At 39.8% G+C, this 14922-nt stretch overlaps 1 protein-coding gene across 3 annotated transcripts in view; it reads left to right on the plus strand.

The window, feature by feature from the left end:
* The window catches only part of reln (reelin), a 247689-nt gene that overhangs the window by 131075 nt on the left and 101692 nt on the right, over positions 1-14922 (plus strand). For all 3 annotated transcript variants that reach the window (XM_078419695.1, XM_078419696.1, XM_078419694.1), the window contains 4 exons: positions 5145-5337; positions 7391-7503; positions 13402-13539; positions 14556-14742. In XM_078419695.1, the coding sequence (XP_078275821.1) occupies positions 5145-5337; positions 7391-7503; positions 13402-13539; positions 14556-14742 (631 nt within the window). The remainder of the gene's footprint in view (positions 1-5144; positions 5338-7390; positions 7504-13401; positions 13540-14555; positions 14743-14922) is intronic.

Here is a 14922-nt window from a genome sequence, read left to right on the forward strand (position 1 = left end):
GGTAGGCAAGAGTGCCAGGTTGTTGTTTATCTGTTCAAAATCTCTATTTTGTCTCACTGTTAAATTTAGTTTCCTAATTATTCCTTGTTATAGAAATGCAAATAGATGTTGTTGCATGGAAGCTGATTCAGGGTCACAAGCAGAGAGCATCTGGGGTACAATGTCCATGATAGAATTTTGCACTGGGTTGGGGAGTGAAGTGGGTTTGACAGGACTAAAGGATCAGTGGGAGGCTTTTTCAGAAGACAGTTGATGTTAGGAGTCCTAATGCATTTTGATAGCCTGAGGGGAGACAGCCACTGGCAATGTTATTGAATACTTAATGAAGGAAAGTTTGTAGAAAGCTAGTTTGAGAGGAAATCAAAGTATTGAATAAGTTCTGAAAGAAATTTGGTTTAATAAGGGTTAGAAAAGAGATGATGCGTTAACTATACCATCCTTTATTGATTAGGTGAATGATTTTTTCCTTGTAGTTTTATTGCACACTAATGACTTTATCCCAGAGTTCAATATTCTGAAATATTTAAATCCATATAATGCTAACCAATTCAGTTTCAACAAAATTACATGGGGCACAGACGAGTTAAAATAGGTAATAACTTTAACGTGACAGTTTAGACTGATTTTCGATCTATGTACAAAAATCCAACGTTGACTTTAGTAGGCACACGTTTTTATAACGACAGAGAGTTGACAGATTATTTTGCACAGGAAGTACAAGTTTCCTGCTGATAATATGAGAGAATGTTACTGTTACAAAGGAAGGATTTGTCGGAAAAACTGATTGCCAAGCATGCATTACTCGATCTATTTCAGTACAAAATTCACGTTTCTTATCAAATGCTGATTTGATGCTTTCTAAACGTTACCCACATCCCGTGTTTTTCATTGATTAAAATTTTTTTTAAGTTAAAATGTATTAATATAATAAATAATAGCACTAAATTGGTGATAGCATTCCTCTTCACTGTTTACATTATTGTCCTGAACCAAATAGAACCACCTCAGTGATCCAGATCCCTCCCCTTGTCCCGCCCCCCTGACATCAGTCTGAAGAAGGGTCTCGACCCGAAACGTCACCCATTCCTTCTCTCCCGAGATGCTGCCTGACCTGCTGAGTTACTCCAGCATTTTGTGAATAATATCCAGATATAAAAATAGGCAATACTAGAAACACTCACCAAGTCCTGAAGCTGTTTCTGTAGCAGGACAGATCATTTGGCTTGTGACCAGGGGTATTTGCAGGGATTTAACCATGTTTGGAGTGAGCCTTAAAGATACACAGGTTACACAGTGCCCCAGAATCTGCACATTGGCTACGAATATTACTTTTTAAAAAATACATTGAAGTATTTTAGGTTTGACTTATCTTTTAACATATTCTATGTAAAAACATTATATTTTGGACAAAATCTTTTCCCCACTTTTCATTACTCACCCCTTCTAACTTTTGAAATAATGTAGCACATCATTCTGTTACAGTCCAGTAAAATAGAAACACGAACTTCATAAATTCTGTTTGATTAACGGAGGAGTGAAATAGTTGAGTGTTTGTCGCTGGAAGGAATTTTTGCCATGCTCATATTAACTTTTTAACCTATGCCTTTGGAACTAGCTTCAAGGAAAATATACATCAAGAGGTTAATATGGAGGATGATGAAGCTGGTGAATCTGCATTGAATTTGGCTGATGACCTTCATAGCCCTTGCCAGCCATTACCCCATGGGAAATCTCCAGACCAATTCACACTATCTTTAACTGATTAGTAGTTAAATTAATTAATGCCAGCTGATCTCAGCTGGGCTTCCATTTGGTTTGCTCTTGGCAAATCCAGAACAACGAGTTAGGTGCAATGTTCTTGTTGGTCGCAGGGGAGTGATTGACAATGTTTTCTTCATTGCATGAAACTTGGGTTGGGTAATTTATCATTCAGCACAGACTATTCCCCAGCTCATTTTCTGCAGCAGGCGAAACGTGTCTAATCATGTGTAATGTTTCCATCAGTCACCTTCTTTTGCCAAATAAGAACCCATAAATTTGGAGGTGGTTAAAATGCTCATAAATTATTTAAATTTTAAACAAATGATTAAATTATGGGCTTATTTTAGACAACAAAATCATAATAAAGTAATTACAGTGCAAAGCTTCTAGCAAAGCCGATAACTTACACAAGGTCAAATTTACTGTTAACCCACACTCTGCCAGTACCAATATCATTTTGCAGTTTGAACTTTAATATCATAAATAATTCTTTAGAACTAATTTATTCATTTAAAAATCATATTGTCATTAGCTTATAACTGAATTAAGGATTTATCTAACAACAATTTTTTAACAAAATAGATTGGTTTGAAGGTGGCACACAGAAGGATAATTTTCTGAGGCAAGATTTTAATTCCAGTGAACCTACTCAGAGAAAATGGATCAAACCCTGTAATTTGTTAGTCATAAGAGAAATGAAATGCTGTTCTGAATTTTGAAGTTCTGAAGCTGCCATGAATAATTACAGTGGGGAAACAGAGCAGGGGCTGTATCATTGCATTCACCATCTGTTGAGGGCTGTTGAAGTCCCTGTGATATCAGTGGCAGGCCACTGAATTTTCCTTCAGAGGGAAGAAGCAAAAGTCAATATTTGTCCTTTTCCTTAGGCCTCAGAAAATGTATGGTGTTTCGGCCTTGGCTCGGCCTCTGCATTGATTAATAGCTTGGCAGAAGAAAGAAAGTCCAGTAGCTCAGATTCTGAAATCAAATTGTAATGAATGGGAAATTCCAAATCCTTTGTTGGGATATCCTCTAATGCTGGAGTGGATTGGACAGACAATTCTGAGGAAATGGACAAAATGGTTGATTAATTGGCGTCTGTAAATTGCCATTAGTATTAATAGGTGACAGGTTAACTTGGGGGGGGCAGAATGTGAGAGGAAAAGTGGAATCAGTGCGGATGGGTTCTTGACAGTTGGAGCAGATTGTTATATGAACTCTTGCATGGATTAGATAGATCCGTCAGCATTGCTGCCTGCAAATATACATAGATACATTGACCGTATCATTTCTTTTTTCAATAGGTAAATTAAATAACTTGTAAGAAAGGTGTTTTTTTTGTGTAGAATATATTTGTAGAAGAATTTGTAGAAGGGTTGGATCATACTCTATCTGATCCACTGCTTGTCGGACACACTTGAGTTACTATTTGTAAAGATATTACCAATTGGGTCAGTCAGGATTCAGACAAATCCTGAGTTTAGTCATTTTCTTGTCAATGCAATTATTTGTCTTCAATATAAAATGTATTAACATTTGTAACTCTTAGCTCTAATAATATTGTTCTTCAGTGGTGGATATGACAAACATTAACAGCTTAGCTATTAAAGACAGAGGCAGCAAAGGCAATTGCTGGATCTCGGAGCCACTTGTAGTAATAGTATCCAGGTTCCCTTTGAATCGAGTGGCTTGGCTTGGTCCTGTTTTTATCAGACACATTGCTGTGAACAGTGATGATATACAGGTGTTTGTTGCTTCATCTGGGCCAAGGAAAAAGGAAAAGCTTATCTCTGACAACTGAATGATGGTGAGTTATCTCAACTGCCATTTCCTTGCTCTTATCTGTACAAGAAGTGGTTTACATTACAAACTTTAAGACTAAAGATCATAAATATGGCCTTTTACAAGATACAATGAGTGACACAGAGGTAGTAGATATCCAAAAGAATAAACAGCTGGTCCTCAATTTACAAAATAAGTGTATTAAATAATATTTTGTTTATCAAAAAAGGTGAGATATAGTACATTGTGGTACTTTGGTGCAGTGTGTTCCGACAAGTAAAGAGTAGTGCACTTTTCCTTTATAGTTAAATAACAGTTTTGTGAATCAAAGACAAATCCACCATTCAATGCAATTAAGGTAAAAGTTCATAAATCTCAGATCTTGTATTTATTGTTGTTCTGTTGGTGCAAGTTTTAAAAGGAATTGCATTACAAGAGGTCAACATCTCGAGTGATCCAATAGACTTGCTTCTTCTGCAGTTAAAATGGATGCTTTAATTAAAATGTATCTTCTTCCATACAACAGACCTCTGGAAATTCTAGAGTTTGTCCTGCAAAAGCAGCAGGACCTTTCTAGACTATTTGAACATTGTTATTAAAATTCTTTCATGGCAAGAAATTCTATTTGGCTACTGTTCTTGGCACAATAATTTTGCAAGTGCTGTGATGGTTAATCGTTCCACATTATGCGCAGTGAGATATTACAAGCTTATCCCGCTGAAGTATGCTTGCCTCAATAACCTATCAAACATAAATAGTATGGAACAAGGTGGACAAATTGCTACACTCATTATGCAAACTGTAAAATGTCTTTAACTATTTGGAAAAGAGAAACAAAGTCAGTTATTTCCCACATTATTTTAAAATACTCTGTTCCCCTAAAGATTGTGCAGATCTACTAGAAGTTTCTTATAATAGTTAGCTTCTAATTCGTTCAATACCATGCTTATTTGATTCATATCTCCAAGTCCCCACAGGATATCATAGGTCAAATGACACTCAATTTTAGAAGTTAACCAAAATAAATGTGTCCCAGTCCCCAGATTCATGACCAATACCAACAAATTAGTACAGAGCCATTGGCAATTTGAAGCCTTGAAGGTAACATTCGTCCAAACCAATTCCAAATAACCATTTTTAAAGTTTTTTGGTTGTGTTTAATAAAATAACCAGCATTTGGCACTTTAGGCTCTTGTCAAATTTTCAAATGAAGTGCCGTGCAGCATGGTTAGATGAAGAGTAACATTCTCATCCCATATTGTATTTCAGTTCCAATCAGGCCACAGCATAGGACTTTTTTGTCATTTTCCTCAACAATTTTGGCCTCTGTAAATAAGGATGAAAATTAGTTGTGAAATAAAGTAGCATTATGCTTTTGATGTCTTTATTTAGGCAGACAGAACCCTTGTAGCCACCAGGTAAAGAAGACTTGGTCTCGCATCCCTTTGAATCCAGAATCACTGGGATGAGCCGCAGTAGTGAATAACCCACTGCAGTCATTATTGGAATTGATAATTTTGACCTTTATCATCATCCTGACAATTTTGTCCATATTTGGTTTCCACTACATGCTGTTGTTTTTGTCTTTGTCTTTGCTGCAGTTTCACTGGAGATTCCAAAACAAGTGCAAGCATGCGTTACGTTGAAACCCAATCCATGCAAATTGGGGCTTCCTACATGCTGCAGTTCAACCTGGTGATGGGCTGTGGAAAGCCTTTTGCACTGCACATGGACAACCAAATCAGCCTGGAGTATTCCACCAACCATGGCCTGACCTGGCATCTTGTACTGGAGGTAAATACTAAGCAATTGGACTTGCCAAGTGCTACATACACAATGAATGAATGATACTTTATTGACACATGTTCCAAGGGTACCTAGGTACAGTGAAAAGCTTTATTTTGCATACAACCTTGGACAAAGGAATATAGGCATGAAGCTGCCACCTCCGTGAATTGATTGGGTAAGTCTTGCTGTTGCAACCAGTTTGTCACGTTGTCAATGTGCATCATGACACCAATGATCTGTCCTGCTACTATCAGGGAGCAATTTATCAAGTTGAGTTGTTTAATCATAATGGTGAAGTTCAAAATGCTATGTTTGCCAAAAGCATGTGAAATAATTGAATGTTAAATTAAGGACACCTGTGTTGAATAGCAGTAACTCAGAGAATCAAGTGGGCTGCTACGACTCCATTGGCTGGCAATGTTCTCTTCAAAGACCATTCACATTGGGAGAAATCTTACTTTTTGTTGAGTTCATTTCACTTGTACTTGCATTATACAGAATTTTATTTTCTCTGATGATCTTCAAACGCATACCATTTCAGCGTTAATTATGGTACCTATTGAATGCATGTGTACTTTCTTTGGATAGTATTTTTGGATAAATCTCACCGAATTTGGATGGGAAAATATGTGGACAGCTGGTCACAGGCCTGCAGACTGCCAATGAACAGTTGACCCGCTGCAATGTCATGAATACTAAGGCACTGGTTTGCATTTCAGTGCTTTTTGTGTCAGATGCTGCATATTAGAAATGTGTAACAATTCCAGGTAGTAGTTTATCTTTTACTATTTATGGCCAAACTTGAATGTATTGACAGCTCTCATGTGCAGAGTAAAAAATGACACAAAGTGCTGGAATAACAGTGGGCCAGGCCAGCATCTCTGGAGGACATGGATAAGTGACATTTCGGGTCGGGAACCTTCTTCCTACTGTTTGGAGTAGGGGGTGGTGAAACCTGGAAGAGAGGAGGGGCAGGACAAAGCCTGGTGGATACAGGGAAGGGCTGTTTTTGATAGGCAGATGGTTGGACAAAAGCCAAAGATGAAAAGAAGGTGTGAGGTAAGGATAGAAGAGGTTGTGAAGCATGAGGATGGTATATAGATGGAAGGGGAGAAATGGTTGTGAGTCCAGGTGGGGCATAGGGAAGTTGGGAGGGGGGGGAGTGTAGGTTAGTTACCTAAAATTGGAGAATTCAATATTGTGAGGAGTAAAATTGGTTCACAATCCTTCTCTATCTTCTTGGTGTGAGAAGACAGACACAGAGTGCGGGACAGCGGGACAGGCAGCATTTCTGGAGAAAAAGGATGGGTGACGTTTGGGATTGGGACCCTTTTTCAGACTGAGTGTCCTTTTGGACGTTATGAAGTTTTCTTCCAACTCTGTTATCATTATCATAACATATCTAATGATAGGATTTGTGCAGGAAGTGTCTTTTGTTCCTCTCTGATCTTGTAATATTTCAGCTCCCATGGCCACACCTGAAAACTGAGAGCGTGGTGGCTCATTGTGGTCAAAGCTGAATGAAGGCCTGATCTTTAGCAGCAACAGGAGGGAGATTTATTCCTTCTAAATGTGGATCTGTGAAAATATGAAAGAGATTCCAGAATGATTGGAGCTTGTGTTGCACAAATATTAATTGATTATCCGGTAACACAAGCCCATTAATTGGTTCATGCTGGACTTCTGTTGACATTATCCTAAATGGGGCCCATATAGAAACTATTCTCACAATGTTATTTTGAAATTGATGCATGTTTGATTTCTGGTCATTAAACTTTGTATTCCAACTGCTACCCTCATGAATAGAGAATATAGAATGATGTGGCTGTGATTAAAAGGCCACTGCAGAAAGCTTACCATCTTTACAAAACACAGTTAGAATTGTGAAAAACAGAAGGACTATGGTTGTTTTGCAGGCCAGGCTCAGTTTTGATTTTTCTATTCAGAATTACAATCATCTAATCACTCTGAAGCTTTATGCCTGCTGCCTTTGAATGGAGGGATGTGGGATTTTAACAGCGATGACAATCTTGTTATTTTCTGCCTTGGTTTCCTGCAGGAGTGCTTTCCCAGCATGCCCAGTTGCCAAGAGTTCACTTCTGCCAGTGTTTATCATTCCTCAGAGTTCTCGCAGTGGAAAAGAGTAACTGTGTCCCTGCAGCAGAAAACATGGTAAGAATATCTTTGTAGGCATTAATCCTTGGGAAAGGGCCAAATATAAGGTGATTCATTGTCTTCCCACCAACTGTCTCGTCTCGTAAATCTACAGAATGTGAAATGAAAGACTCCAGGTAACTGAACTATGATTGGCTCCTCCCAAACCTGCGACAACGGGGTTTAATTATCTTAACAGCTGTTATCTACTCAAATTAATTTTTAATCTCTGTAATAGGCATAAACATTTTAACAGGCTTCTGTAAGGCATTGATAAAATATGTGCAGTTTTTTAGTATCTTAGTGAATGCATTCAAACCACAAAAAACACTGATGTTCAAACATGTTCAAGTGTGTTAGATGAGATTTGTTAATCTTCGCACCAGTCTCATTAAGCATTTGCAGGACATTTATGCAAAGCTGCTGCTTGAGCCTGCCATTTTTTTAAACATTCACTTTATGTATCGAGTACAGCTTAGACAAATTGTATTTGTTATTGCTTTATGAAAATGAATTTGGCTTTATGTGTGGATATTTGCATATCTGCACTGCTGATGAGATGCAGGCAGCTGTCATGGACAGGTTTTTTTAATTAAGCCAGAGTAATTATCACATTTCAGTTTTGGAATATAAATATTAAAATACTATTACGTTATTTGGTATTTGACAGGGGAAGGCATGTTTGAACATTCACTTATAATCATTTGATCTTCCTAAACGGGTTGACCTTGAAAACCAGCTTGAGGTATTTCCACAGCCTAACACATGCAGCTTGCCTTGAAGTTTAGAATCCTAAAGATCTGGTATTCAGAACTCTGGGGACTGTGGAAAACAAATATGTGCACCAGGAAAGGAATACTGTCTTGGAAGCAATACCCTTCATGTGGCTAGATGGCCCTTGACCCCCCTCTCTAACAGATCTACTTGTTAAATAATGTATCCATGCACATTTGCTGTCCTAAGTACAATGGTTGATCAGCATGGGAATTCTGAACACGCTAAAACATCGTCCATGTTCAACCAATGTCAAGAGTGTTTTATTGTCATATGTCCCAAAATAGAACAATGAAAATTTAACTTGCAGCAGCGCAACAGATATGTTAACATAGTAATCTGTAAACACCATAACAAACAACAAAAATAAAATCTGTATATATAAACAATAATAGTGCAACGACCAAAACAATGCCCCCAACACTAGGTAGTTCGGAGCTTATTTGGAGATTGTAGTGTTTAATAGCCTGATGATTGTAGGGAAGTAGCAGCTCCTGAACCTGTTAAGGATTACAGAACACGTTAAGAAATAAAGTGGATGAGCTTGAGGCTCAGTTAGAAATTGGCAAGTATGATGTTGTGGGAATTACAGAGACATGGCTGCAAGAGGACCAGTGCTGGGAACTGAATATTCAGGGGTATAGGTCCCGTCGAAAAGACAGACAGGTGAGCAGAGGGGGTGGGGTAGCTGTTGGTAAGGAATGAAATTCAGTCCCTTGCGAGGGGTGACATAGAATCAGGAGATATCGAGTCAGTATGGATAGAAAAAAGTAATTGTAAGGGTAAACAGACCCTAATGGGAGTTATCTAGAGGGCCCCCAAACAGTAGCCTGGATATTGGGTGCAAGTTGAATCAAGAGTTAAAATTGGCATGTAGCAAAGGTAATGCTAAGGTTATGGGACATTTCAACATGCAGGTAGACTGGGAAAATCAGGTTGGTACTGGACCCCAAGAAAGGGAGTTTGTGGAGTGCCTCTGAGATGGATTCTTAGAGCAGCTTGTACTCGAGCCTACCAGGGAGAAGGCAATTCTGGATTTAGTGTTGTGTAATGAACTGGATTTGATAAGGGAACTCAAGGTAAAGGAGCTATTAGGAGGTAGTGACCATAATATGATACGTTTTAATTTACAATTTGAGAGGGAGAAGGAAAAATTGGAAGTGTCAGTATTACAGTTGAGCAAAGGGGACTATGGAGGCATGAGGGAGGAGCTGGCCAAAGTTGACTGGGAAGAGACCCTAACAGGGATGACAGTGGAACAACAATGGCAGGTATTTCTGGGATTAATATGGAAGGTGCAGGATCAGTTCATTCCAAAGAGGAAGATTCTAAGGGGAGTAAGAGATGATTGTGGCCGACAAGGGAAGTCAAGGACAGTATAAAAATAAAAGAGAAGAAGTACAACATAGCAAAGAAGAGCGGGAAGCCAGAGGATTGGAAACATTTTAAAGAGCATCAGAAGATAACTAAAAAGGCAATACGGGGAGAAAAGATGAGGTACGAAGGTAAGCTAGCCAAGAATATAAAGGAGGATAGTAAAAGCTTCTATAGGAATGTGAAGAGGAAAAAATTAGTTAAGACAAATGTGGATCCCTTGAAGACAGAAACAGGTAAATTTATTATGGGGAACAAGGAAATGGCAGACGAGTTGAATAGGTACTTTGTTTGTGTCTTCCTGAGTGAAGACAGACCCAATCTCCCAGATGTACTAGTGGCCAGAGGACCTAGGGTAACAGAGGAACTGAAGGAAATTCACATTAGGCAGGAAATGGTGTTGGGTATACTGAAGGTTGATAAATCCCCAGGGCCTGGTGGTCTGCATCCCAGGGTACTTAAGGAGGTGGCTCTAGAAATCGTGAACGCATTGGTGATAATTTTCCAATGTTCTATAGACTCAGGATCATTTCCTGTGGATTGGAAGGTAGCTAATGTTATCCCACTTTTTAAGAAAGGAGGGAGAGAGAAAACGGAATTATAGACCAGTTAGCCTGACATAGGTGGTGGGGAAGATGCTGGAGTCAATTATAGAAAATGAAATAGCGGCACATTTGGATAGCAGTAACGGGATCGGTCCACGTCAGCATGGATTTACGAACAGGAAATCATGCTTGACTATTCTTCTGGAATTTTTTGAGGATGTAACTAGGAAAATGGACAAGGGAGAGCCAGTGGATGTAGTGTACCTGGACTTTCAGAAAGCCTTTGGTAAGGTCCCACATAGGAGATTAGTGGGCAAAATTAGAGCACATGGTATTGGGGGTAGGGTACTGACATGGATAGAAAATTGGTTGGCAGACAGGAAACAAAGAGTAGGGATTAACAAATTCCTTTCAGAATGGCAGGCAGTGACTAGTGGGGTACCACAAGGCTCGGTGCTGGTACCGCAGCTATTTACAATATACATTAATGATTTAGATGAAGGGGTTAAAAGTAACATTAGCAAATTTGCAGATGACACAAAGCTGGGTGGCATTGTGAACTGTGAGGAGGATGCTATGGGGATGCAGCGTGTTTTGGACAGGTTGTGTGAGTGGGCAGATGTATGGCAGATGCAGTTTAATGTGGATAAATGCAGGACTGTGGAGTCGATACCCAAAATACCCGACTCCGACTCCTTGATTTCTTGTGTATCCGATTCCGACTCCAGCAGCATCAAAATTGTGACTCCGACTCCACAGCCCTGGATAAATGTGAGGTTATCCACTTTGGTGTCAAGAACAGGAAGGTAGATTATTATCTGAATGGAGTCAAGTTAGGAAAAGGGGAAGTTGAGGAGTTGAGTATAGGAGCAAAGAGGTCCTTCTGCAGTTGTACAGGGCCTGGTGAGACCACACCTGGAGTATTGTGTGCAGTTTTGGTCTCCAAATTTGAGGAAGGACATTCTTGCTATTGAAGGAGTGCAGTGTAGGTTCACGGGGTTAATTCCCGGGATGGCGGGACTGTCATATGTTGAAAGAATGGAACGACTGGGCTGGTATACACTGGAATTTAGAAGGATGAGAGGGGATCTTATTGAAACATATAGGATTATTAAGGGATTGGACACGCTGGAGGCAGGAAACATGTTCCTGGTGTTGGGGGAGTCCAGAACCAGGGGCCACAGTTTAAGAATAAGGAGTAGGCCATTTAGAACAGAGATGAGGAAACACTTTTTCACCCAGAGAGTTGTAAATCTGTGGAATTCTCTGCCTCAGACGGCAGTGGAGGCTGATTCTCTGGATGCTTTCAAGAGAAAGTTAGATAGAGCTCTTAAAGATAGCGGTGTCAAGGGATATGGGGAGAAGGCAGGAACGGGGTACTGATTGTGAATGATCAGCCATGATCACAGTGAATGGCAGTGCTGGCTCGAAGGGCCGAATGGCGTCTATTGTCTATTGTCACAGTTTTCAGGCTCATATGTATTCCTCCCAATGGCAGGAGTGCAATGAGTGTGGGGCCAGGGTGGTGTGGGTCTCTGAAGATGTTGGCTGCCTTTTTGAGGCAGCAACTGCTTTGATGGTAAGAAGGTCTGTACCAGTGATGGAATGGGCAGTGTTCATCACTCTTTGCAATCTTCTTCGATCCTGGGTGTTCAAGTTACCGAACCAGTCACTATGCTCCCAACCATACACCTGTAGAAGTTCAAGAGAGTATTCGTTGACATACCGGATGCGCCCAACAATCAACAATGTGATTAATTTTATTGAGATTTAACTTTCTTAAACACAGTAATTGAGCTATTATTTAAACACATGAAAATGTATAAGAATCAGAGGTCTCTATTAGTGAGGTTTTCCCAAATAATCTCACAGAGGATTCAGATTACATTCCCCACTCTACTGGCTTCATCACTTTAATTGCTATGGAGGGCGTGCAGCGTAGGTTCACTAGGTTAATTCCCGGAATGGCGGGACTGTCGTATGTTGAAAGGCTGGAGCGATTGGGCTTGTATACACTGGAATTTAGAAGGATGAGGGGGGATCTTATTGAAACATATAAGATAATTAGGGGATTGGACACATTAGAGGCAGATAACATGTTCCCAATGTTGGGGGAGTCCAGAACAAGGGGCCACAGTTTAAGAATAAGGGGTAGGCCATTTAGAACGGAGATGAGGAAGAATTTTTTCAGTCAGAGGGTGGTGAAGTTGTGGAATTCTCTGCCTCAGAAGGCAGTGGAGGCCAGTTCGTTGGATGCTTTCAAGAGAGAGCTGGATAGAGCTCTTAAGGATAGCGGAGTGAGGGGATATGGGGAGAAGGCAGGAACGGGGTACTGATTGAGAGTGATCAGCCATGATCGCATTGAATGGCGGTGCTGGCTCGAAGGGCTGAATGGCCTACTCCTGCACCTATTGTCTATTGTCTATTGTCTATTGTAATTACATTGCATTTGAGTCATTGCAGCATAAATGGTCTCTCTACCAATTTATAATGTTGCTTTGCTTGTGTGAAATATATCTTGAAGATTAAGTACAGGTTCAGATTGTTCCTTTGTACACCTCTCCCCGGTAGGTATTGATTGCAAGAGCACCACAGACCTTTGATACCTCACTCAAGTGACCATTCTTTGTATACAAACCAGAAAATGAATATGGCCAGGTTTGGCGATTCCTTTTTAACTACAGTTGAGCATTGCTCTGTCTCCAGGAAGCTTCATTCTAGCATCGGCCAAAAGCGATCATGACCAAAATCTGCTATTGATTCTTGCCTCTAGTTTTGAAGACTCGGGCCACTGTGCTGGAAAAGGTCAAATGAACTGTTAAGACTAGAAAACAAACTTAAAATCATGCAGCCTATTTGATGTGATTACCTTTGCCAAGTCAACTCTTTAGAACGTTAAAGATATTTCCTTCAACATGTCTCCAGGATGTTTCACTGTGACGACCAGATCCCTCTGTTCTATTAGCCACTATAAATGCCGTCATAAAAGGCATTTTCATATTCATGGCTAATAAATATTGGCGGAGAGCAGTTACAGTTTGCATGATGCTCTTCTTAAAACAGCATTGGGTATTTATTGTTGTACTTATTGTATTTATTGTTTGCTCTATGAGCTTCATGCGAATTAGAAATTTAATTGCACCCTGGTGTATATGGCAATAAACTAATCTGAAATTGGATATGTTAATTCTAAAGACTAATGCATCTTTTTAAATGTACTCAGGTCAAGTGCCACACGTTTCCGCTGGAGCCAGAGTTATTACATGGTTCAAGATGAATGGGCATTAGATGATATTTATATTGGACAACAGTGTCCTGGGATGTGTAATGGCCATGGCTGGTGTCACAACGGATTATGCAAGTATGTGGGTGTAGTAACATACAACTAATGCCTTGTCAGCAGATATGTGTTGGACAATAGAAGATCATTGAGACACGTTAACCTAATTCACCATTCAGTTCAAAAATAGACGATCTATGCCTCAACTTAATTTACCCACCTTTGATCTGGGTCTCTTGATGTCCGTTAGATAGTTAATTGTAGTTTAGTTTATTGTCACGTGTGGTGCGGTACAATGAAAAGCTTTTGTTACATTAAGAGATTTTAAAAGATTTTATTGTTTGAAGTCGTTTAGTTTAGAGATACAGTGCGGAAATAGGCTCTTCAGCCCACCAAGACCGCGCATACCAGTGATTCCCGCATACTTACACTATCCTACACACACTTGGGATAATTTACAATTATACCAAGCCAATTAACGTACAAACTTGGACATCTTTGGAGTGTGGGAGGAATCCAGAGCACCCGCAGAAAGCCCACGCAGGTCACGGGGAGAACGTACAAACTCTGTGGTAGCAGAGGAAGTTAAAGTAAGGATTATGATGGAGCAAATAAATTATACGCAAGGAACGATGGGATTGATGTACTGGCTGCCTTTTTATCAATACATATCATTTATTTAATAAAAAGGAACACCGGATGGTGATTTATACTAAAGATAAACACAAGATGTTGGAGTAACTCAGCGGGTCAGGAAGTATCCCTGGGAAAATCCCTGGTGATGCTTTGGGTCGGAACCCTTCAGACTGAAGATGAGCCCTGATCTGAAACGTCACCTATCCATTTTCTCCAGAGATGTTGCCTGACCCACTGAGTTACTCCAGCATTTTACATCTATCTTTCATGCCTTTCATTTAGTTGTTTATTTTTATAATTTTGAATACTTCTACAATTGAAATTTGTGACCTTACCATGCCACCAATCATTTGATTTATCATCCCTTTAAGGTAAAGGTGGGTAAATACAGCTTGTAGACATAGTGCAGGAGTGCACCATCACCATGCTGTGACTGAACATGATTGTTTCTTCCCTTAAAGTTGTGATCCAGGTTATCGTGGATCTTCCTGTAAACCAGACGTTATGTTACCTTCAACGGTGACATGTGACTTTGAGAATGAGGCTGTGATGAAGAATGATTGGCAGGAAGTGATAGGAGGACAAATTGTTAAACCCGAAGAAGGCTGTGGAATCATTTCCTCTGGATCCTCTCTCTACTTCTCTGAGGTAAAGTTCACTCTTTCTCCAATACAACCTGAATTGCTGTCCGATTGGGAGAGGCTTTCATACTATATTGGGATTAATGCCTTCATACAAAACTATTCGTAAAGATGAACAGTATCGAGTTACATGAACACTTGGTTGTTCAGAGTAGTAATCATATCCATAAACTATACAGGCTTCCTG

This window comes from Rhinoraja longicauda, chromosome 23, assembly GCF_053455715.1.
Source record: "Rhinoraja longicauda isolate Sanriku21f chromosome 23, sRhiLon1.1, whole genome shotgun sequence".
In the NCBI taxonomy this organism is placed as follows: Eukaryota; Metazoa; Chordata; class Chondrichthyes; order Rajiformes; family Arhynchobatidae; genus Rhinoraja; species Rhinoraja longicauda.